Source organism: Gallus gallus, chromosome 17 (genome assembly GCF_016699485.2).
Source record: "Gallus gallus isolate bGalGal1 chromosome 17, bGalGal1.mat.broiler.GRCg7b, whole genome shotgun sequence".
Taxonomy (NCBI): Eukaryota; Metazoa; Chordata; class Aves; order Galliformes; family Phasianidae; genus Gallus; species Gallus gallus.
Window position 1 is genome coordinate 2,204,938 of NC_052548.1, and position 25,414 is coordinate 2,230,351.

The window sequence follows — 25,414 nt, forward strand, 5'->3', positions numbered from 1 at the left end:
CAGGAACCAGTTGTCTTTAATAGCTTCTCCTGGGGGAAAGGGCTGCAGCGGGACCAGACTTATCTCGGTGTTTTATACTTAAGGTCAAGAGACTAAAAGCCCCACTGGGATCGTTACTGATTAATGACAGTGGGGAACAACCCCGATGCCAACACACGTGCACGAGGCAGAGCTGGCGTTCTGCGGCAGGAACGCTTCCCCCACACAGCACGGCTCAATGAGGAACGCCCTCTGGCCAGAGCTGCCCCTCGAGCACCGGTTCTGAGGCTGCTGCAGATGCTGCTCTTCAATGGCAGTGAGAATGAGGGACGGGGAGCACCTCACTCTGCCCTGCCTCCTTCTGCAGCCCCCCGGCCACGCTGCCACTGATTACAGGAGCAGAAGCCCTGTGCTTACGGCATCAACACATGAGCAAGGCACTCTCAGCCTCCCAGAGCGTAACAAGTCCCCGGCCAAGTCCTCCTGGTGGAGAATTCACCAGAGCAGAAGGGCAGTGCCGTGGCCACAACAGAGCAGCCGCAGGGTCCCAGTGGCTTCAGAAGCAATGGCACTAACTGCATCCCTGCTGAGCAACAGGCAATTCCGATGGCAAATATACAGCCAGAGAAGAGCGAGCACCATTATACCCGGTGCCATCACCCAGTGCTCTCAGGCTGGGCAAACAGGCTGGATGGTGGATGCAGATGAAGAAAGCACCCAAGGCAAAGGCTGGACAGCCACCGGGAAGGTGGAGGGCTGCTGAGAGCCCTGAGTGCAGCCAGCAGCCAGCCAGGGCTGCATGCAGGGAGAGGGCAGCGCTGGTCATGCTGTGCGAGTGTATTTAATACTGACAGAAGAGCCTTGCCCTGGGACGGAGTGATGAGGGTGGTGCTGGGCAGCCATGCCTTCCTCCAGCCCGCCTAGCTGCTGTAGAAGATGCGGACGTGCTGTGTGATGTCCCTGCGGCACAGGGGACAGGTCTGTAGCCGCTTGCAGCAGGTCTGGCAGCAGCACACATGGCCACAAGGCAGGAAAATCATCTGGGCCTGTGGAAAGAGAGAGCAGAAGACCTGAACAGTACTGTTGTGCCATAATCTCAGCACCACCACACTTAGGCAAAGTACAGGAGGAAGCTGGAGATGATGGGCAACACCTACAGCTGTCAGAGTGGTAGACAGTGCCAGCAGCCTGAGCCCCTGCACTGTGCAAAGAATGCACAGTGAAACCAGGCCTCAGGAAGAGCACTGCCCAGTGCCACGTCCCGGCTGGCCCTCACTCACCCCTGCTCTGGCAGCACACATGCTGGGTTCTCACCTCCTGCTCCATGCAGACAACGCACTCTGACTTCTTCTCATCCCACTGCAGCAGGGGAGCGGTGGGGACCACAGAACTCGGGGCCTCCTCCTCAGGGGCACTGGGTTGTGCAGCTGCAGGGATCTCAGCGTCCTCCGTCCTCAGCAGCTCTACAAACACAAGCAGAGGTCTGAGCTCGAGGAGAGCTTCCATTTCCCACCCACTCAGGAGCAGCTGCGTGCCCATGGGAGCTCAGTGCTCTGAGAGTCAACAGTGACACAGTGCAGCACTCCTTGCCTCTCCCACAGGCACACAAACCTCAAACAGCTCTACTCCCCATAGGCAGGCATCTGGCCCTGCAGATCTCCCCATTCAAGGCTCAGATGCCTGCTGCTGCCACACCACATGTCAAGGAGCAGGCAGAAAAGAACTGCTGGTACCTGGGATCATCTTCGCCACAGCCAGGATCTCCTGTGCCCGTCTGAGGATGGCATGCTGCAGGCCAGTCTCTGCAATGCCCATCTGCAGTGCAAAAGGAGGGCTGTCAGCACCCAGATGAGAAAGTAAAGAGGGGGCTGAGAAAGAAGACATCTCCAAGAGAAGAAAGCAAACTCTTTGGCCATGCTGGCAAGACCTGTTCATGTCAAGGGAAGAATCTCCATCAGGCATCAAAGCTGGAATGGAGGAATTCCCCATGTGCCCTCTGTTGAGCTACAAAGCGCATCTGAGGGACACTGAAAGGCAGAGCTAAGTTACAGCTCACCCTGCATGTGCTCTGGCAAAGCTGTCAACTGCTTGGACAGGGCACAGAGTAGCATCAGCACCTCCCCCTGCACAGATGTGGCACACCAGGAGCACCAACACTCCGTCCTGCAAGATCTGCTGTGGGCACAACCACGAGCACAGCTTAGCAGGCACAACCACGAGCTCAGACACAGTGCAGCATTGCCCTGTACTGCTTATCTGCTGCCTCATACCTTTTCCAGGTCACTGGCAGTCATGGTGCTGAGCATTTCCAAGGAAATTCGATGGTGTGCAAAGACAGGCACATACTGTTCAGCTGACAGCTCGATTAAAAGGTTCACCAGCTGCTTCTCCAAGCCCTCCTCCTGCAAAACACAAGGCGAGCTCTCAGACTTCGCTCTGGAGAAAAGGTGTGGGGCACACTGCTGCCTGACACCACGCACGGCTGGCAGAAGGACAGTCAATGCACATAGTCCTGCTCTCAGAAACAAGGCCATTCTAGAAGCATTTTGCTTCCATAAAGACACTAAAACTCAAAAGCCCAACAGCCAGAGGAGCTCCGGCCCCAAATGCTTTACGAGCGAAATTCACCACATCTCGGTTTTGAAAGAATGAAACAGCAATTTTGGCAGCTGATGTCTGCAGCAGCACCTGCACTGCCAACCTGAGCTGACACACAGCATGGCCGGAGCTCAGAGCAATCTCTCTGGGGCCGCCCCACAGCTGTTTTCATAGCACAAAGTCCCTGGCTCAGCACTGTAAAGCACAAGGCAGCCAAGTGGAGCTGTTCACAGGTTTGGCTGAAACAAAATTTTACTTCCTCTGCAAGCAGAGCAATTTGTTTGTGTGCACACTACAGGGGAAGCATTAAACGCAGCAGCAACCTGGAGTTTCAGGGAGAGTGGCTTCTGGTTCAGCAGGCGCTGGTACTGGATCAGCCAGTAGTTCTCCTGTTTGGTTTCACTCTTTGCTTCCATTTCCAACTGAAAAACAAACTCATTCACTCAACAGCCTGAGATAACGTAGTTAGTGCTATTTAGAGCAGCCTGAATTGTATGTGTGAGGGGAAACCAGCAGCCTGGCTGTGTAGGGCTGGCTCAGAGGACTGCCAGGCTGGTCCCGCTTTGACCCCCACATCCCACATCCTAAAACTCTGCGTCCCTCTGCTCACTTTGCCCCGCGTACTGAAGCCCAGCCTTCTGAAGTTCAGGAGAGTCTAGAGGTCTTCAGAATTACAAGGCCACTTGCACACACCCAGTAGGATCGTGCTCATTCTTTCCTTTCACGAGGGGGAAGCAGGCATTTCAGATGACAGTGCCTCACACTGCACCAGGGACCAGAGGTAACCATGCCCCGAGAGCTTACATCAGCACTTTCTGAAGTTTGAGTCTGGACACAACCACTCAGAGCCCCTCCCTGCTCTTCTTCATCCCTACGGATTCTCTCCCTGCAGACTGCCTTTGTGCTTCCTCCTCTACAGCCCAGAATTAGGGGCCTTCGTTACCAGTATTTGTTGCAATTCTTCTTCCCTTTGCTTCTTTTCTTTGAGCAGCTGCTGCAGCAGGTAACCAAGTGCTTGGCGTTGCTCCATGATCATCCCCTGCAACAGAAGGACTCTGGCATCCACTTTTCCAGACCACAAGTCTGCAGGAAACCCATGCCCTGATTTCCAGCAAAGCACTTACCATATACCCAGAACAGTCACAGCAAATGTTAAAGTCCTGTGCTGCATGGGCCCCACAGCACAGCTGAGATGGCCTCAATCCTCTCTTTGGCATGGCAAGCCTATTTCTTTTGGTCCTGCACTGACCATTCATCAGTGGTGCCAATCCTCAGCACATTCCAGGCTGTGCTGGCCTGCAGCAGCTCTTCATCACTGCACTGAAAGTTCATTCAGTGGCATCAGAAGCATTTGTGGTTCTCCTCCTTAACGAAGAACCACCTGAAACTGCATCTAGGAGCCTGCAGACATGCAAAGGAGCAACCAGCAGCAGCTGTGGACACCCTGTCAGCACTGGTCTCTTCCAAACCAACCTTGCAAAAAATAACTGGTGCAAACACCTCCCTTTCTCAGGCTTTTGTTGTTGTTGTTGTTCTTCCTGCTTTCCTGTGATTCACCAAGCTCAGTACTAAAGCACCTGTATCCCACAGGAGGAGCAACAATCTGCTGCACAGTGGGTATCAAACACGACTGCAGCAACACTTCTGCCAATGCACTTTGTGGACACTGCCTGAGCAATAAGGGCTTAATGGCAGCAGGAATGTTTGGGCTGCAGACCGCCAAACAGCAGAGGGGATGCAGACAGATGAAGCTGTCTCAAGTCTGCCCTCCTGGTGTGCAGCGGTGTAGCTGCAAACATACTGTGCCCCAACAGACACACAGATGGGGACTGGAATACATCCTCATTTTCTTGGGCTGACTAAAGAGGTGACCTAAACTGGGAAACAGTGCACACAAGGCAAAACCTGATGCAAAGGTGTATCAACAAAATTTAAAGCCAAGCTGCTTAAGCCAAACGTGAGATTTCTCAATGTGCGACTGGTGATGAAGTCAACCCATTGAATGGTGGGATGGTGGGGTGGAAGAGCCTGGGAGTCATGGCCTAGAAATGAAGGAGAAGAGCTGGCAGCCACTGTTGTTGGGTATTTAAAACCAAACACAACACAACTATGTGAGAAGACGTGGGATGCTCAGCAGGGGATTTCTGGGACAGCCAACAACTGGACCACAAAATCCTTCCCCGCCCAGCAAGCCTACAACTGCCCACTTCTATGGATGCCAGGTTACTTGTCTCTTTCCTGCAATTCATCAAGAAGTTTAAGAGTAGCAGCAGTGTTTCCATATTACCATGACAAAGAGGTATTTTTGGTGTCCTGGGGTTAAGTACCCTCTGACTAAGCACAAAACCACCTGGAAATTGCAAGAAGCCAGAGAAGCAAGTGAAGCTTTTGCATCCCAGAGCAGAGAGAGGGTAGTGGGGCAGTCCCAGAGCCCTACATACCTGCAGCGTCTCTGTGTCCAGTTCTTGCCTCTTTAACTCCAGCTGTGTCAGCTGCAATAACTCTGTTTCTATTAATTTAATCTAAACAGAAGATGAAACATTTTTTTACTGACATTTGAAATGATTTTGATTTACACTGTTTCAAAATGAGGTCTAACTACTGGCCTTGGAGGGACAACACTGCAGAGCTGCCCATAAGTTTGGGAACGTGTTAGGGCCCTACCATGACACATGCTCTAGGGCTCCTCTTTGTCTCATGCCTGAAGAACTGCCTCCCACTCTCGGCTCTAAACACCTTCTGTTCAAGTCTAGAAGCACAGTGCAACCACTTTGTTCAGCCAAACCCTGAAGCCACTCTGGAAAGTGTTATCAAAACCCTCTTAGCACCAGCATTCAAACTGCAGATGGACTAGGAGCTCGGTCATGGATCCCAGATGCTTCAGCAATTCCCATCATGATACATGCTCTTTCAGTCAGGGTAACTGAGACACAGAGAGGTGAAGTGAGCTGCCCAAGATCCCACTGCAAAGCCAAGAAGAGAGCCCAGCTCCCCTACCAGCCTGGCTATCTATCTGTTCACCCCAGGCCACGCTGCTTACTGTGTGCCACCTACCATCAAATTCCTGCTGACACTGAAGCTTTGTGCAGGCAGTACCTACAGCCCCTGCCCTGCAGGATGCTGGTGGAATGGTTTTCAGTAGCAAAAGGCCCAGCCTATGGTACCAAGAAACAAACTCCCTTTGTTTACAAAGCAAGAGCAAGCAAACTGCTGGGCTCTTACTGATCTCAGGCAGTGGAAGGCTGTTGGATTCATCTCCTGGATTGACTGTGCAAAATGCATAGGCTTTAAGCACAGTGTGAAGATTGGTCATGAAGTGACTGAATATATCAAAGCTCTTGAGCTTATCTACCAACTCCAGACCTGAGACTTTCCTCCTAGTGTCAAATCAAGAGAGGGAAGCAACTGGAAGACTGTGTCAGAAACCAGCTACCCACCTCCACACATCAATCACTGCTACCTCCCTGGCAGCTCTTGCTCTTCCCCTGACTATTTTGTTTCACCTTTTGCAGAACGTTGCTCAGAAAGACAGGCTGAGAATGGGAAAGAAAAGGTGAACTCATGGCTCAAGGTGAGTTACAGTGTGCTAGATGGAAATGCAGTGGACTCATGTGGAGACAACAGCCCTACCGAGGAAACCTGAAGGAAATTGTAATTGCAATTGCAGACCACTCCTACAGAGCCAATGCAGGTCTGTCCTCTACTGACCTCTCTCCAGCGTTTCATCCACAGCAGTTTTCAGATGACGAAAGAAATGGCAATCCTACTACCTCCACAAATGTAAAATCTGCCTTTATACTCTCTCCTATGGTATTGGGAAACTGTATTTTATCTCACACTACACAGTGCTTTGTTACAGAGCTCTCAGCAATACAAGAGCTCTCCGTTTCCTTCCTGCTCTGTGCTCACAGCACTTTGATCTTCCTCAGAAGGGTCTCAGCAAATGATGAGGAGCTGGCTGCTCTTTCCCCTACTGCCGACTCACCTGGTTCCTGATCTGTCTGTGCATAAGATCCTTCTTCACTTGGAGAGCTTCAAAGGCAGCTTTCTGCATCTCACTCTAAGGGACAGACAACATCCTGCTTAGCACAGATTGTTCATGCAGATGTGAATGGCCTAAAGAAACCCTGCTGCCTTGCAGTGGCTCAAGTACAAATGAACAATGCTAACTCTGCACGAACAGCGTCCACATTACAACATGACTTAGATCTTGCCAAAAGGTAAAGATCTCTGACCAGAAGGTAAAACCCTCCTCACAGAATGACAGAAGTTACAGTCATGTTCTTCAAACACAAATGTTGAGTGCTGTATATGAACCCCAGCTCCCATTTTCAGCAGCACTGAGTACCCAGGCTGTGCAACGAGGCATGACTTCCCAGCACTTCTGAAAAATGAGCTGAAGAGGTCTTGGGTTCAAAATGAGGTATTCAAAAGCAGAAGATGTTTAGAAAATGCTTCCCAAAGGCATCCAGGCAGCTTGTCCAAAGTCACCCAAGAAATGTGCCAAAAGGACAGGACTTCTCAAAACCCTCTCAAATCTTAAAATCCTCTGTATTAATCATCACACCATTTTTGCTTCCCATGGTCTGTGCTGCTGTCCTTTATGAGAAGCTGCTGTCTAGTTAAAGTATAAACACATTTTTCTCTCAGATACCAAAGCCAGTTTATTAGAACACTTGTCCCCAAGTTAAACCAACAGTGTTCTATAAAACAATTCTTGCAAACAGCCCAGCCCTGCAACCATTGCTCCCATCCCTGTCACTCCCAACTCTGCTTTTGAATCCTTCTGCGTTTCTTCAGTCTCTCCCTGCATGCAATCTGCTCTCTTGCCTACCTGCTGCAAGATCTGACTAACAGCTTTGTTCTGATCCATCTGTTGCCAAGCCAGGATTTGCTGGAACTTCTGATCCATCTCAGCCAGGCTGCAAGAAAATATATTTGTCAAGGAGTTACTGCAAATCCAAACAGGGGCTGTGGCTGCCCCAGCAAGCTGCTCAGGTGATGAATTTGCACATCTGCACTGGAAAAGCTGTGCTGATGAAGGTCCAGACAGCGGGGTCATGTATTCCCTGCACTTGCAGGCAGGACTGTGTCTACCCACTGCCCTCTGTTGGGCAGAGCACGGGTGCACAATGTTAATTCTGTCTGTCTGTCAGACACCTCCAGATTAAATTTCTCGTATTCTTGTAAATAAAAAGAGCTAGAATTTTCTTCATTTATAGCAGTGCCCTACACATACACAAACTGTGCCCACATAATCCTTAAAGTCCAGAGTGTTTTTAATATTCTGTGCCTCCTTCACATATCACAGAATGTGAAATTTTCAACTGTTCTGTTGTAACTCTGCTCAATTCCACCTGGCTCATTTTCACTGCTCAATTTCACTGCTCACGGAGATGGAAATTTTCACACTGGTTCCTGGAGTGACACATCCCAGCCTGCATGTCACAAGCTCTCATAGCTCTGTGGGCAATAAAGTCCAAAAGTTCCATTTTTTTCCCCTTAATTTCTCAGTTTGCTTCACTTCTCCAAAGACTCTGCAAGGAGGACCACATCTGAGAACAGAGCCTTGTTTTTAAGAAACAGAATGTGACTTTGTATCACCAACCATGAAGAACCTCAGCCTGCTCTGTAATCTGTCCAGCAGAGCTACCAAAATTCCACAAGAGTGAAACAAATGAAAGGCTCTGGCTTCCACTAGGAGAAGTTCTGCACCATAATTATTATCTTCTCCATTAGAATTTTTTTTAATATGATGGAAAAAGAAACGTAATCCTCTAGAAGACAGTCCTAAGAGGCTCTGTGCTACAGTTTGACACTGAGTAACCAAATAACAAAAAGATCAGTCTGATTTCATCCTCCATACCTTGCAGGATGTGTAAGGTAAACAGTATAAAAATGTGACAATGTAATTCAAAGTATGATCAACATTTCATACTCTTGTGGTTAGAAGGTGATTCATTTAACCATGATTCTTCAATTTGCACTGTCACCTGGCTCACACAGAGCTGTCCTGCTGCATTCCAGCAGCTGCAGAAATTCCTGGTTGTTTACATGGGAATTACACCAGAGACTGCTGGCAAGAAAGGATCTTACAACAACAGCATCTCCAGCCCCAGAAATCTCCCAGCATACCTGGAGCAGGCCTGGCTGACAAGGTCTTGCCGACGAGATTCATAGGTCATTTGGATGAGCTTGTTCTTGTAGCTCTCAGCCAGCATTTGTTGCATGGCAGCTAGGAGACAGAAGTGCTGTCAGTCTGTATCAGAAGCTTGTCTCTGGAACAGATACTAATCTGCCATTGCTGCTACAGTAACTTGCAATTAATAGTGCCTTTTCTCTCATTTCAGCCTGTTCCCATTTTTCCCATTTCATTCATTCACGAGGAGATTCATTCAGCTACAAGAATTGTGGCTATTTATTGGAAAATCACATAAATAAATCCTGCTCTGCTTGCATCTCTTCAGTATTTGGAGAAGCAAAATCAGTGCCTTAGACAGGCTACAGCCCTGTCTGTACTGCTGTGAACCATCCACCCCTGGGGTGATAACACACACATCATTTCCATCGTAAACCCAGCAGATCCATTCATGTTCACAATGAGCAGAAATGGTTCCCTTGTGGCATTGTTGGTTACCTCCTAATATGCTTCCTGCCTCATGAATCCGATCAGTTAACATCTGCTTGGTACCTCTAAAATAGAAAGTGCTCTGTGTGCACACAGGATGCCTTACATTCAGTCTCAGACTGCTTGTGCAAAACACTCTAGCTACATCAGGGGCACAGCTCACACCTGAGAATCAGCAGTGAGTTGCAGGTGGGAGCACTGATCAGCTATGGTATGTGTACAATGCTATCCCCTTCCAGTCTGCCTTACTTCATGAAGCAACAAACAGCAAGAACATGTCTGTAGCAGAGCATCTCCCACACAGTAATCATCTTTCAGGGCACCTCTAAATGCCCTAACCTACCATCCCAAACAGTTATTTGGACTTACAGGCCACTTCCCTTCTGCGTAGATGCTCTGTCTCCTCCTGTGTGATTGCCATCAGCTGTTCCATCCTTAGTCTAGCAAGCAAACAAGAATAACTCAGCCACTCCTTCAAAGAAGCACTATCTCACTCCTCTCCTGCTCACACAGCTCAGAACCCAAGGCTGGGCTGATTCATCAAGCAACCTGTGCAGGAAAGCCATGTGCTCATCAGAGACTCAAAAGTCGCAGCAATTTCTTGGAAGTCTATCAAAAAGTAAATTTTTCCTCAAAACCATGGGAACAATTACTTCTTACAATGGAAAATCCATCCCAGAAGACCTAACAAGGGTCTGGGAAGCCAGCTTCCTTCTCTTGAGGCTTGAGGAGCACTTTAAAGCTGACTGCACTAAAAGCTGACTGCACTAAAAGCAGGAGCCTGGTCTCCTCTCCCACCTCCCACCTGTCCTTGTCACAGCACAATTACACACACCACCACTTAACCTTCCAGGAATTGGTTTGACATAAAAACTATCTGCCATACAAAGAGAATATTTTTCAGCCAGGTCAGTTTACTCTGTCACAGTACAAACACTTGATGGAAGCAGGGAGCAACATAAAAGTAGAGGAGAGTTGCAGAAAACCAGTTTTAGGGGCAAAGCCAGCTCAAAGTGTTGACTGAATGTCAGCATTGGGTTTGGTGTATTCCTCCCATACATATTAACGCACCACTTTTATAAGTACTTTGCTTTCCAACAGATTTCTCTTGGTCCTTGATAGTAGAATACAGGGTTTCGTTCCCAATCTCCTTAGCTAGGACCATTCTGAGATGAAAAGGAGGTGCAATCACTAGCCCACAGGGACTGCCAGACTGGGTAAAACCAAGCACATCTATCTTGCTTCCAAGTGACCAGCTGCTGCAGTCAAAGCAGCAGGAAACCTTTCAGTCAGCAAATAAGAGAATGACCCCTCTGACTTAACATGGATTCAAACTGGGGGCTCAGAATTGAGGCTCTTCCTCAAAGCTCTTCCTTGAGCATTTTCTTGAAAAATTCATTTCAAGGTTACTCACCTCTCATTCTCCAAGGATTTCAGAATGTCTGAACTTTGCTTTTGCCTAAATAAAGATAAAACAAAAGGTTTTCATAAGGCTAAGCAGCACATCTTACTCCCCCAGTAAGCAGAAAACAACTTCGCTTCTCACACACAGAAGACCAGACTTTAGCAGGTGTGTAACCTGGCATCAGCACCAGCACTACAGAAGATCCAGCAGACCCAGGTCAGTGCTCAAATATGTACCTTCCAAGAGGGGCACTAAGGAGGAACACCAAGAACTGCTGTTCAAATATATAACTTCCATGTGGAATTCAAATTTTTCCACAGCACCGCAAAACTTAAAAAGCACAGATGTGTGAAATACTCTTCTGAGGTGCCAAATTCCACTTCATTTAAGTGGGATTTTGGCACTTCAGCAACTAACACTCCATCCACAGACGCTGGTCCTGTTCTGCTAGAAGTGGCAGCTGGGAAAATGGTATTTTTATTTGCAAATCTATGAGCACATACTTGAGTGCAGACAAACTCAGTGTAGCTAATACACATGAGAAGGGAAGAAACAACCATGTCCACAGCAAGGACAGCAGAGGAGTCTGTACAACTTCACTGGCTTTGTCTGTCCAGCACAGGCTTGCAGGGACAGTCTAGCTCTGTCCAAAGGCTGCAGACTGGATAGGGACCACAGAAGCAGCATGCACTCCACGTAAGGGATATACTGCTTCACTTAAGAATCCCAACTGACCAGTTGTGTTAAAACCCAGAGAGGCCAAAATGAACAATTCAGAGCATGATACGAGCCCCCAGTGGACAGAGCTCACTGCAGGATGCCCTGTGACTGCCTCACCTCTGATTGTCCTCTATCAGCTTCTGGATACGGCTGGCAATGCCTTGCTCTGCTTGCTTCAGCTGCTGCAACAGTTTCAGGCGCTCCTCCTCCAAATGGCGCTGGTGCTTTGTCAGGCCCTCCTCCAGTCTCATCTGATCCTAGGCCAAGGTAAAAGAACCAAAGGAGAAAATGGTCACCTTAGGAAAGGTAGTGTCTCGTACAGGGCCAGATCATGGAGGGTTTGGTTGCAATGACCCAGGCAGCTCCTGGGAGATGTTATTCTCATCAGATGGAGCAGCCTAAACACAAAGGAAAAGGGGATTCACTCCGAGGTGCTTCCAAGGAGATGTAGAGAATCTGTGAAGTCAAGCCATTATGGATGGGAAAGATGAAAAAAAAAAAAGTGCTCCAATCTGTACAATCAAAACAGCACTTCTCCCACCTGTCAGATGACTGTTACAGTATTCCTAATGAACCCAAGAGAGAAAGCAGAAGCAAAACACTGAGTGTAGTGAATGAGCTGCTGCCTCTAGAAGGAAAGTTTCTGCACACATGGACACGTGAAACACCACTCTGAGTCTGTCCATGGCAGCAGGCACAGCCCTAGCTCAGCGAGTACGGATTAGAGCTCCTGCCCAGAAGAGACCTACCTCTCTTACTGTCTGCAGTATCTCACCCTTCTGATTGTTGATCTGCTGAACAAGCAGTGCGTGTTCTCTTTGCCCCATGTTCAAGCGCCGCTCAAATTCAAGCTTCTCCTGCATTTTTTTTTCCTGAGAAGAAAGATGGATGCCAGGAATCAGCAGTGTTGGCTCTGCTCCCTCTCAAGTAAGAACAAATTTTGGCAATGCAAAACAAGGCACATTAATCCCCACAACTACAAGAGAGAAAGCCAAAAGGCTTTGACTAGCCAGGAGGCTTTACTAGGGGATGGAAATGTTCTGTCCTTAGGAAACCAAAAATTGTGAGGCAGAAGTTGCTGTTCTCTTTATGACAGCCTCCCAACTCCTTGCAATTCCCTTCATAGTCACAAAGCCAACACCTCAAGGCATCAACTCATATAGCAGAAACAGAAGGAACTTCTGCTTCAAGCCAATACAAACACTCAACCCTAGGAGGGAAGTCCAAAATTAAGGTTGTGTTCGGCTCCAGATGGCAAGGGGACTCCTGTCTGAAGACAACTGAGTGAAGGGAAGCAGCCAGCTAAGAGCAGGTCTAGCCAAAGGGACAGGCTGAGCCACATGACAGGAGCTTATGTGAGAAAAACTGATTTCATGTGTGTGTGTTGCCTCTACACAGAGCTCAGTATGGCTGTGCCCTGCGTCTGCCCACCTCATGTGAAAAGTAAACAGAGCTTTCAGCACAGAGAGGCAAGCAAAAAGCTTTCTGGTGTAAAAGCTTCCGGATCCAACTCTGTAGACAAGGACTGACTTAAACTGGAACTGATCACTCGTGAGAGAGTCTGCAGCTCACCAGCTGTATGTGGCAGACAATACAGTCTGCAATTTCCCCACGCTCCCACTTGTGCTCTGCAGTGAGGACTGAGTGGGTTTAGAGGATGTTCTGCGAGGTCACCATTCTCAAAACATTCAGTTTTGGCTGAGAAGAATGGAAAACAAGAAATAGAGGTGGTCCTACTTTCCAGACAAAGCATTTGCAGGGGTTCATCCTTACCTTCCTCTTCTCATAGTCCGAGAATTTGTTCTGAAAAATAAAAGTATCAGGAGATATTTACTTCTAGGAGCAATTTTTTGTAGATATCGTTAGCCCACATTATACCTTCCCTTAATTGGGTAAACATGTCAACCAAAGGCACATTAAGGTTAACATATCCCCAAAGTCCAGTCATTCATGTTTATCCAAGGCCAGAGAAACGTACTCTGTAGCTGCCAAACAGCACAAGAATTAACATAACTTGTCATAATTACAGGCCTAGCCTCACCTTTCCCAGGTAGGGCTGGAAATATCCAGCACCTGGCTGTGAATCACTGGGTGTTTTCTGCACTGTTCTTTTCAAGATAATGATTAATATATCTCAGAAAATATGCACAATCATGGAAAAACTGAAATCAGAAGAGATCTCTGCAGGTCTGTACTCCAATGTCCTGCTCACAACAGCGCTAATGTCAAAGTCAGATCAGATTGCTCCTTGTCCTGCCAAGTTATGAAAATCTCCAAGGATGGAGACAGTTGTCTGCAACATATTTTCTAGGAGTCAGACATGATAACATTATTCCCAGCTGCCCAGGGAGGAGATGAACCACAAACACCCATGATGCCATGCCTGGCTCTGGTACTGACGCTCCCTTGTTCCAAAATGACAGGTTTCACAGGGTAGGCAGTGATGAGGAATGATGTGCTAAGTGCTGTGAGATCTGCTGGATCAGCTGCAAGACAAATCCAAAACTCACACACGACTTTACATGCAGTGGAGCCTCACCTGCCACTTGCTCTCCTCCTCCAAGTATTTGTGCACTGTCCTGTCCACCCCATCCACTGATGTTTCTCCTCCATCACTCTCCAGTGCAGGGAGCACGTACTCTGAGGGAGGGTAGTATGCAATTCCACACTCTGGAAGAGATCAGATGCAAAGCAAGACATTTGGTGCCTAAAGACCTCCTGGCAGCATGGCTGAAGGCTGGCCTATGTGTGAGACAGCTTCCAACTGTGCTCTCTCTCTCCAAGCATATATGGTATAAGAACTAATGCAGGTCTTGCAACAAGAAGCTGTGAGAAGAGATAGTGCTATCTCATTCCCACCAGGCAGATGATTAAAACACAGCACGGAGGGAGGAAGCAGAGAAGCTGAGAGTGCTGCTCCCATTTCTAAAATCATTGGAGAGGATACCCTCCAAAAACAGACTGAGCACTTGGAGCTGTGCTGATGCTCTGCTGACCTACTCAGAGGGAAAAGCTTCCTGTACATGGATACTGACATATTCATTTCTGTGGGGCTGCAAAAGATAATTTGCTCACATTCAAATAACTTCTGACAGTCCTTTTCTTTCAAACATTAGCACAATGCACTTCACCTGCATAAAATCTCTGCCAGGACTTCCTGTTTGTATTAAATATAGTGTTTATAAACTCACAGTCTGGTAATTTTTCCCTCTGAGATTTCAATCTGTTTTCATATTTCTTTAAGGAAAATATTAGCCCACTGACCCTTCCCTATAGAAAATGAGGGTAGAAGGGACCTACTAAGTCTATCTCCTTATCCCATAGCAGCATCAGCTGTATCTGGATGGATCCAAAACCTCCCATTGGAGAAAATACAAATGGAAAAGACAAAAGCACAGAGAGATGCAGGGACTTCACTCAGGAAGTCTCTGATCCAGCTGTCCAGATGTTTCAACAAAAACTTTCTGAATTTCAGTTTGATAGTGAGAAGCAAACTTCAAGGAAGGACTCCTATGTTGCTGTCTGACAGCAAAGACTTACTGACACATAACTTCTTGACCTGCCTGCCCTGTGTGCAGAGCATCAGAAACCACCTGAAGCAGAACCACCCTCATGTTTGTCCTTTGTAAATACAGTCTTTGAACAAGCTGTAGCACTTAGAGCACAATACAGCCCTGCAAGTTCTCACCAGCATCCACAGACTCTTCTCACTTACCTTTGCAGAGGAACTGCTGAATGGACTCTGTACCTGCACTGCAAATATCAGGTGATGGGTAGGTCATGGAAGAAGCATCCAGGGTCAGTGTCTCCAAAACAGAACACACAGAGCTCCAAGTTATTGTCACAGCTCAGCCAGAGTCCAACTGTTTCAAGCCTGGGACCCAGGAAAATAAACTGCAAGATTTAATTTGTACCCCATAATAACCAAACCACAGAATCCTGTCTCTTAACATGTTAATAGTGCTGGTGTTCTTTAGGACTTCATAAAGAAGGTGGAGTGGTGGATGGAAAATTTATGTCACCCATATCTAGTTGAATTCTTGGATTTATTAAGGAAAAAAATATTAAGAGGGAAATACATTAAAGGTAGATCACTTTTGCTGGTAATAGAACCAGTTAGCCTTGCAGATTCCCAAAATTTCACTTACAATGTGATAATTTCACATTACTCTGAAGTCTGCCATAAACACAAGGCTGTATTGTTCTTCTGCTGGATGTCTGACAACTTTCAGAGGTGTGGTGACTCAGCTGTACCTTATTTAGGAACTTCTGAGCTGGTCCCTCAGTAGAATATCCCCCTCATGTAGACACGTGTATTTTGTCTTTAAGTACAAAGCACTTCTCAATTACAGACACTGCTGTGTGTTGGAGCCCTTAAACATGATGCATGGAAGGAATGGCAGTACAAAGGGCACACTGCCTCCCGCTGAGAAGGATTTAGCAGGAAGGCCCAGAAAGGAACCAGTTCACCAAACACAAGGGAGCAAGCTGCACAGGTCCCTACTCTCAGAGACTGCCTACAACAGAAAAGAAGCCTAATGTTGAGTCCTCAGGACAGGACAGCATTTATTCCTGTCCTCAGTGCTGGTGTCTGGGTCAGCTCTGTTGCCTGACACTTGCACAATTTAGTACTGACAAATTTTGGCAGCCAGAAAGTAACATCCTCATAAAAATGCTGGTGCTTGTATCATTTTGAATGTGCTCTCCAGGGAGCCAGAAACCTACGGAGGCTGACAATGAGTCAGAGATCTATTAAGGCAACAGAGGCAAAAACCTCATCAGAAACATTCAATCTGCTCAGTTAGAACCAGCCTGAGTGGAAACTATCTGAGTTAAATTGAGCCCATAGGCTCAGTTTGGACCCTCAGAAGCAGCCACAGCTGAAAATACCTCGAGGCTTATTCCCTGCAGATCACTTTTGCCATGATTAAGCCTTGACAAAAAGTGATCAGAAAAGATCAAAGCAGGTGAGTATGCAAAACTCATTTTGGATGCTGTGAACCACATATACCCTACCTACAGTTTCCTACAGTGAGTGCCATCCAAGCCCTAGACATTCACTTTTTAAGCTGAACTTATTATCACTGAGCAAGCAGGAAGGACAGCAGCCTGCAGCAGAGTAAGCAGGCAGCACAGGGCAGGCAGACAGGGCTGGCTGGGTGCATACCTCCAGCGTGCGGACGTGAGCCAGCACTCTTGGCAGTTCCTGCAGCAGGTTCTCACTGACATTCAGAGTGCGCAAACTCCGCAGACCGCTCACTGTAGCAGGCAGCTCCCTCAGCTTGTTGCCTATGGAGTGAGAAGTCATTTAGTAGCACGTAGCACTGCTGATGCAGAAAACAGCAAGCTCATCTACTGGAACACTAATCTGTACTTGTAAGAGCCTCCTGTGAGTTATCTTCTATACTGTGCTGCAGGGATGGGGTTGTCATGGGGTGCACTAAGACTCCAAGCACTGTGTCGCCAACAGAGGCAAATGGGACTCAAGATCTACCTGCACACAGCCCAGCTGCACAGACCCAGCAGTGCTTCTGCAAGCCAAACCAGCCTTCTCAGCTGAGGCCACTGCAACAGACTCAATCTGCTCTTCATTAGGACAATATTTGTAACACGGGACGTTCCGCCCTTCAGTGTAAGGATGAGAAACAAGACAAAAGAAACTGAATGTGGGACTGCAAATTTAGTGGTCAGAGACCAGATAGATACAGCTGAAAGCTGAGCTGCACTTCTGAGTTCTTTGCGCTTCATCCGCTTCCCCATTTCAGCAGCAGCTGTCTATAACAATGCCTCTTTTTTTCTCCCAGATTAATGACACAGTGCCCAAAAGTATTCTAAAAAGGTATGTTTGTGACCTCTGTTCTAGGGCTGTGCAAACCTGGAAGGGTTAAGTGAACAAGCTCATAGGACTGGGCTCCAAGTGCCCAGCTCTGAGTCTCATGCTTCTGGAGGAAGATATGTGCCTCCAGGCCCTCGTGGCACCCCTCAACATACAAGTGAGTCAGCCTGGGTTCTGAAGTGCTGGCTACATGCAGGCACACAAGGAAGCTTTCAGCTCTTGAGATCAGGAATGATCCAACAACCTGTCCTTTGAAAAGGGGCAGTGGGATGAAAGGAATCATTTTATGATGACTGTCTCATTCAAGAGCCATGAGTCCTCATTCAAGAACCACACAGAAGAAAATTGAGGCAGACAGTGTGCACATTTGCTAAGAAGCAGTCAAACAACCGTAGTTAATCCTAATAACTTGGGGAAATTTTGGGAATTATTTTCTACTTAGATTTCACCTGCCTTACCAACTATTTGAATTCAAGTCTGTCCTATGTTCTTCCTTAGTATTCATAATGGAAACCATTCGGTGCCTGCCTTGGTTAAAAGCTATAATTACTAATGCAGCTCAACACAACCCAGAAAATTAATGGTGCTTTGCCCAAGCACCAACAAGAAACATGTCATACCTTTCACATTGAGGACCTGGAGCTGGGCAAGATCCCCTATAGATTGTGGAAGACATTTTAAGAGATTCCTTTCAAGGTTTAGGACCTAAGATATTAACAGAAAAGATAATCAAAATATTCTTTACACAAGTCTCAGGTCTTCACTATACCGATGCTGCTGGGACTATTCTGCAGCCCCAGAAGGTGATTTAAAAGTAGTTTTCTAAGTTATAAAAACAAAAATGCTTTTACAATGAGTCCTTCATCATCTGCCAGGGGAAAATGTATATCTGTTAATACTGTTTGGATCCATGGGCTGAAAACACAGAGTTGATTTCCTAGACACCCTGACAGTAGTAGACATCTAGCTACTGCATGCATCTGCAAACAACAGCCAAAGCAGGTGCTAAATGCAGGTGCATGAACTGGAAAGCCAAGCATACTTGCCTCCCCAGCCACTCTGCCCCAGCTCACACAGGAACCAGGTGACTGAACAGTGATATGTATCCAGAGCTGCACCCCAAAGCAGAAGGAACCATCTGAAATGCACTATGACACACTGCATTGAGTCCTCTGAGTGAAATCCCACCAGGGAGAATGCTAAAACCTGAACGTTTTAGGAAATTAGCTGGATTGCAAACTGCAGCTCTACTCACTCACAGCCCTCGCTTGGCAGTGTGAGCTATTTGGAGCAACACTGCTTGCACTAAGCAGAGACTATAGAATTCAGTACACTCTTCTCCTGACCTCTCTTCCTGACAAGCCAGCTCAGCACAGCGACAGTCACATCAGTGACACAGATCTGACACCCTGAGGACCCTATCTGAATTGTACTTAACTAAAAACCAAACAGCAGTACTAACTAACTAACATGGCATTTACAGACACTTGGGATACAGCAGATCCTTTACCTGAAGAGATGTCAGCTGACCAATATCAGCAGGAAGCGATGCCAGCTGGTTGTCATGCAGATCTAGAACCTGGAAGAACAGATAATTTCACCAAACAGACTTGGGGAAAGATGTCATGATGCAAAAATGAAAGGTTGTGAATTATCGAGCAATGAAAATTATCTCTTCCCAAGAGGGCTTCAAAAGAGTCTGAAGTATTCCATGAGATAGAGGCACTTCACTCTTGCAGGTCTTTTGAAAACCCTGCACTCTGTACACTGATAAACAAACAGGTGACCAGGGAAAGGAGTGGCACCACGGGAACTGTCCCACAAAACTGGACGAGCCAAGTGAACAAATAACCTCCATGAAATCAGGCTGGCAGAAAAACATATTTCTGCAGGTCCATGGGCTGAACTGCTCCACAGAAAGACCAAAATCAGATGGCCCCACCACCAGTCTCATCCACATTCAAGTGATCCACCAGGTTTTGTAAATCTACAAAATGGAGCCGTCACATTTTGTTACCACTTTTTGGTAACAACAGCCAGACAGGAGGAATTTTTGGGGGCTAGTGTGTTTTAATGCAGCTAGAATGACTGATAAAAGTCACAGTTACCTTCACAGTTATGAGACTCAGGAGGCTACAGGACTTTGGAACTAAAGATGTAAGATTATTTGTATGAATAATCAGCACCTGAGGAGGGAAAAACCCATTGAAACATGAGCATAAGAGGCACCACAGTCCAGAATAAGACTTTTGCTAAGACTTAATTGCAGAGGTTGTATAAGAATTTTGCATCTTATTCAGAGTCCTCTAAAACAGTGAAATAGTAAATGAGTTGTAGAGGTCAAATATTTAATATTAAACAGAATTTCAGTTAATTTTTCTGAGAAATATCATTAATTAGGTCAAGATGGAAATCATCATCTCATCTTTCACGACAGAAGCGCTAAAGCACACACAACAGATTAGTCCTGCCCAAACTGCTCTTCAGGTAGTATCATACAGACGGCCAAATTCATCACAGACAAACTTCTCCTGAAGCAAACAAACAGTCAGAAACAATCCTCTCAAATACAACAGCAACATTCATGCACAATAATAGAATTATCTACTTTGGGACTGTATCATTACCTTTTTCTGCAAGACCTTACAAGTTGCAAAGGCCCCGTATGGAACCTAAAAACAATTAAAAGACGGTCACATCAGACTTCACAAGATACTCTTTCCTAAGCACTTCTACAATATCCACCCGTAAAGTCTCAGTAATTAACTTTAATGAAAATGCATACGATACTTAACATTACTTAACACTTGTTTTGGCCCAGGATGCCAGTGCTGCCTAGTTAGCTTCCATGCCAGCAGCTTGCAATGGCTCTCCACAACATGACAGTGTAGCAAACAGCACAGAACAGAGCGTGGCTTAGGCAGAAGTCCAGACCCTGAGTGACTTAATACTACATGCACGGATGACTCAGGAGTTCAGGCACATTTTCAGTTAGACATCATATAAATGTATTATATGGTTTTGTAACCTTGACAAACCTGCTCCAGTGGGCTAAGTGATAGAGGTGAGCAACAGGCAGGACCGAGTGTCCTCATGTGGGCACCTGAGCACACTGGGCTTTGCAGGAGATGGGCAATCAGAAAAGGGATACGCCAGCAATTTCAGCCCATGCTCTGAGCACTACCATCCATTCTGCAGAATGGAACAGGTTTTGGCTAAATCATTGTCTTGTCTTTAATTTTGGAGTTAATTTTAAGACCAATCTCATGGATCACTTCATTTACCAAAACTACAGCAGCTGAAAGGAAACAGCAAGACAGAGATCTATGGTACTAATCCACAAGGAGCAGCTCAGGATCCAAGACCAGCTACAGCTGGGAATGGAGCTATGTCACAGCACACCCTGGGCCTGCCACCCCTCTACCCACACTGGCTTACAGCCTGCCCCACACAGCTCACAAACCTACACACAAGGTGCCATCGGCTTCTGGTCCTGGAGCAAAACGTCCCAAAGTCTCACAAAGCTGCATCATAGTGCACAGTAGGCACCTACACTCTCCCAAACCTCTCTTCAAGGAGCAGTGATATACCCATTAGCCTGCGTGGCAAAGACATCCTGTGACAAAGGTTATGCAGGTACAAATGCTTCAGAAACACAGGACAATAAATAAAAACTGAAAGTCAAATAGGAATGGGCTTCTGCTTAGCAGGTTTGCATGGCTGCCAGATTGCAAAACTGTCTCCACTGAAGGTCCATCCATCTGTCACCAACCACTCATGCTCCAGCAGCCAGCTCGTTTCTAATTTAGTTGGCTCCAACACCAGAAGCCAAGCTGGAAGTGAGATTTTCATCACTAATCAACAGCCTGGAGCCAGGCATTTTCACTTATAGAGGAAAATAAGTGCAGGCAGTAGACTCTGTAGCACTATGGTGAGAAATAGTTAGCTTTTTGCAAAAACAAAAATAAACATTCCCTTATGACTAGTAAAATTAGGCCAGGAGATCCCAAGGTTGGGTTCTCCCAAGGAGGGTCTTCCCATGTTGTCAAATGAAATGGGGATTCAAATGTCAAATGAAAGAGGATTCCCAGTACAGAAATACTGTGGAAGCAACAAGTAGGACAGCACAACATAAGGAAGAGGCCTCAACCAGAAAGCCAGAGAACATACATACAGAGGAAGAAGTGGACCAGGCACAAGGCCATTTCCATCCCAAAGCTCACAGACATGATATTAAATCTGATGTTTGGTAACAAGCAGACTGATCAGCTAATATTGAAAGTTCCAGAGAACATACCTCTAACAGTTCACATTTGGATATGTCAAGAACATCATCAGCACCAGCCTCTTTTGCCTGGTAAGAGAAGATACAGATCCAAAGAGTTAGAACATGAAGAAATGAACGGACTCTTGCTATACTACTCAACTGGCTGCTCTTGAAAGAATCTAATTAGTGTCTTCTGCTGCAACTATGCAACTCAGTGAGAAAGCCAGGAACAAAGGGCTTGCTTCTACAATTAAAGCAATCAAATCAACCAGGAAACCAAACTGCAGAAATTATCTCTTTGTGCAATAAATGAATTTTTGCATGAAGAAGCAAAGCATATCCCATGCTGAAACATCAACTGAAAGCTAAAAGAAAAGGAAAGCCGGACTCTCAAGTACCAGAGACATGCTTGTTATGAACTAGTGCCCTGCTGGCCTTCAAGGAGCCTGCTGTGCCACTGGCAGGTCTCATTCAGACAGTGGATCTTCTGAACTGTACACAGAAACTAAAGTAACTGATGTTGTATTTTGCTGGAGGCCAACTTTGCAAGAATTTGCTGCTTCCAGACAAAAATGGTTTTCCATGTTCGTATCAGCCACATCTAATGCAGCTGCTAACAGCAATGGCACTGGACAAGTCTCACTGTGAGTAGCATTGTATCTATTTTCTTAAATAAAAAAGATTGCATTAGGCAATAAAGCCTGCCTGTGATAGTGCTTCCATTAAGTCTTCAGAACTGCATAACCTGACCCAAGGCTAAGAATGAAATACAGAACTAATCCTACAGTATTCAGATTTAGCTGTCCCTCTCCAGCCCCACAGGAAGCGGACAGAAACCCTACAAACCAAATAAATAAAACTGCTTTCATTATTGCTGTATAACAAAGCCTTACTTTCCAAACTACCTTACTGATGTCCAACAGCAATAATATTAGCATTCCTAAAATGCAGCTGCCTCTAGGGTAGAACACAGAAGATCCCCCATGTCAGCACTGGTCCGCAGCTCCTATGGCAGAATAGGTGAAATAATTAAAGAGAAGAATGCTTTGAGAAAGCCAGCTTTATACCTGCAGCTGCTGTAAGGCAGGTCGTTTTACTACCCTGACTACCATGATCCTGGCCGAGACTAGTCCAGGAGAAAAATAAATCTTTGAGACCTGATGTTGAATTAATGACTGCTCTTTCTGGATATAACATTATTTCTGCTGAACACAAGAACCACTCCAAATGTCACGCATCTGTGGACAAATCTCTAGGGATACACCAGAAAAAGAAGAAGAACTAAAGGAGAATAGAGACTTGCACCTCATCAGTAAGTCTGCAGTCCTCCACAGTTAGCAAACTCACTGAAGACACCACCTGAAAACAGGTAGTATAACCAGAGCTGTCTTTGAGCTGCCCCTCTCCCCAGCTGTGTCTAACAAGTTAATTATTTTAAGGGCACAAAGAGAAGAAATAAGAAGCAAAGGAGAGCAACAAGAAAAGCCAGGAAAGGGATGTCACAGGTTCCTTGGTAGGAAAAGCAAACTGAGAGATGCAAAATAGGGAATTAGCAAAAAGGAGAAAGGATGGGAGGTCCTGAATGTGGGGTGGCATAAGGCGGGCTGGAAGATGTGATGTGGAACCATAGAAGAAGAAAGGGAAGGAAGTAGCACAGAGGGGATATGTGGAGGGAAAGGCAAGAAGAGATCAGGAAGGCAGGAATTCTCTGACGTATATTAGAAAGGCAACCTGCTAACTTGGATGAGATCAGTAATGGGGTAGCTGGGACTTGGTACAGAGAACAGAAGAGACATCAGCACTGCTTACCAGGCACATTTGGTATTCAAGGCGCTTCCGAGCATCTTCACTGGGTTTCTTCTTACGGAAGAAAAGCGGCATCTTGAGTTGTGACTACAGCTCCGCTTGAATGGCACAAACTACCAGCACAAATAAAGGCAGATGGCTCTTGGAGCACGTGGAACCTGGACTACAGAACTGTCCTCTGATAAGAGAAACAAAACAAAACAAAACAAAAAAAAATCACTGCCGCAGCAATTGCCTTTGTTTAGGCCCTCCTCTGGCTTGGTCAGACAGGCAGAGCCCGTCACACCTCCGCAGCGGAAATGTCAACGTGAGTCATGGAAGCACTAATGAACTTCTGAGACAGGCGGACTGCCCTGTCATTCCTGTGCAAGATAAATGAAGGCAAGCGGAAACACGCACAGACAGGAAAACACAGCATCCACTCCAGGACAGGAATTAAGAAAGCTGTGTCAAGAAAGCAGGCACCAGGGACAAAACCAAAATACTCAAACTCAAGAACTATTAACTCTGGCACTATAATGAGCAACTGTAAAATACTATAGAGTAAATCTAGGCTAGAAATGAGACAGTTCCTAATTTTGAGAGCCTCCACCTTGCAGGGCAAGAGAAACAGGCAGGACCGATGTAGATCAGAACACAGAGGACTTGGAAGGGGACTCTGCAATTGCTGCCCACAGCAGAGCCCCCTCCGGCAGTCACACAGCCCGTGTCAGCTGCTGCCAGGGACGCCAGACAGACTCAGGGGTCAGGGCGTCCAACCTCAGCTTGCTTTGCTTCTCAGCCCCACTGTAGCAGGTCATGGCCTCAGATTTTAAGGCAGGGATTATCTCAAGCTAAGAAAATGCTTGGTTCATTGGCGTTTTAGACAGAAACTGCTGCACAGCAATGCTTTTCCTATTTTAGTCATGTAGTGAGACGAAAGGATTCTGCTTAAATACCTATTCACTTAAAGTCAGGCTCTTAACATGCTTTGAAAACCAACCTATTTTCCAACCACCTAACTACTGCCCACAAAGCCAAAATAACCTCCCTGCTGAGAAACTTTTTAATAAGTTCAGACTTAAATACCCAAATCGGGAGTTGGGCTCTGCGATCCTTGTGGGTCCCTTCCAACTTGGGACATTCTATGACCCTGTGAAATGCTCGCTGTGGCCTACTCTGTTCTCCCTCTACGTAACACTCACTGCTCACCACGGAGTCATCACTCACCAGCCAAAGCAAGCCAGGAGGAGAGGCCAGAGTAAAAATTCAGACGGTTAAGCAAGAAGGGAAATTAATGGTCAGGAATTACAGTTAGGAAATTCAGTAACACGACAAGGAGCCGTGAACGTAGGTCAGACATCACAGACAGGAATAAAAGGGGACTTAAAAGATAAGAAACAGGAGAAAGATGCTTACGGCAAAGTAATGATAACACTGATGAACTTAAGCATCCCTTTATCCTTTCTTACCTATCTCTATTATGGCTACGTACCTTCTATTAGCCATGTGGATAGTGGGCAGTTAGTTTAGTTTTCACCCCAAACTGCAGAAGCTGAAGGTTGGGCAGGGACAGAAATGTGCCAGGGGTCCGAGGAGAAACGATCAGAGAATTATCCGCTGGGTTAAACGTTAAACTCGCCCCAAACAGACATGTCAGATCTGCACACAGCCCAGCTGCCCCCCCCGTGTGACATCAGCCCTGCGTGCCCACAGCCCAGCACTGCAGGTGAGAGCAGCACTGACCGGCCGATAGAGACAGGCTCTGCCCTGCGCTGACACTGTATCAGCCGTCGTTTAGATTTCTTTACTTCAGTTACTGTAAGAGCCATCTGCAGCGGCCGGGCACGGGCGCCTGCAAACCCTGCATCCCTGCGGGCCTCAGCTGGGCCTGCGTGGGAACACCGACCGCAACGCGCAGAGCTGCGGGGCGCGGAGCTGCCGACCCCCCTCAGCGAGACCCCCCCGCGCCCCTCCCCTCCCCTCCCCTCCCTTCCCTTCCTGTCAGCCACCACAGCGGCCCGCAGTCTCAGCACCGCCGCCGGCCTCGACGCGACAGAAGCGGCAGCAGTCCCCCTCCGGCTCCGCGCCGCCCCGGGAAGCCCCCCAGCCCTCTCCTCAGCCCGGCCGCGCTCACCGCCGCCCGCTGTCATGACGCCCCGTCCCGTCTCGGGGCCTCCACACCACAGAGACGAG

The 25,414-nt window shown here is 47.0% G+C and overlaps 1 protein-coding gene across 7 annotated transcripts; it reads right to left on the bottom strand.

Annotated features, from left to right (window-relative positions):
- Positions 1-25,398, bottom strand: LRSAM1 (leucine rich repeat and sterile alpha motif containing 1). 7 transcript variants are annotated; one of them, XM_040649220.2, is made up of 27 exons: positions 25,356-25,398; positions 24,714-24,773; positions 23,243-23,417; positions 22,339-22,439; positions 21,464-21,520; positions 19,794-19,838; positions 19,275-19,352; positions 18,677-18,745; positions 17,787-17,871; positions 16,498-16,619; positions 15,046-15,136; positions 13,870-14,000; positions 13,104-13,133; positions 12,080-12,202; positions 11,448-11,587; positions 10,620-10,664; positions 9,575-9,645; positions 8,713-8,812; positions 7,412-7,499; positions 6,563-6,637; positions 5,019-5,099; positions 3,521-3,616; positions 2,901-2,999; positions 2,250-2,381; positions 1,713-1,794; positions 1,294-1,442; positions 1-1,025 (listed from the first exon to the last, which is right to left on the bottom strand). In XM_040649220.2, exons 4-27 carry the CDS (start codon positions 22,369-22,371, stop codon positions 900-902), a joined length of 2,148 nt encoding a protein of 715 aa, XP_040505154.1. In that variant the 5' UTR covers positions 22,372-22,439; positions 23,243-23,417; positions 24,714-24,773; positions 25,356-25,398; the 3' UTR covers positions 1-899. The 7 variants fall into 7 exon arrangements, with proteins under 7 accessions (XP_040505154.1, XP_015135138.2, XP_415540.4 ...); XM_015279652.4 differs by lacking the exon at positions 22,339-22,439; XM_415540.8 differs by lacking the exons at positions 22,339-22,439; positions 24,714-24,773.
- Positions 25,399-25,414: the final 16 nt, after the last annotated feature.

Bases quoted from the DNA above. Each gene is read 5' to 3' on its own strand.
- LRSAM1 (XM_415540.8), bottom strand. From the start codon at position 23,314: ATGCCGCTTTTCTTCCGTAAGAAGAAACCCAGTGAAGATGCTCGGAAG. The intron at 21,521-23,242 runs GTAAGCAGTGCT...TTCTCTTACCAG, and splicing joins TTGAATACCAAATGTGCCTG to GCAAAAGAGGCTGGTGCTGA. The intron at 1,795-2,249 runs GTATGAGGCAGC...TTTGCACTGCAG, and splicing joins CTGCCAGTGACCTGGAAAAG to ATGGGCATTGCAGAGACTGG.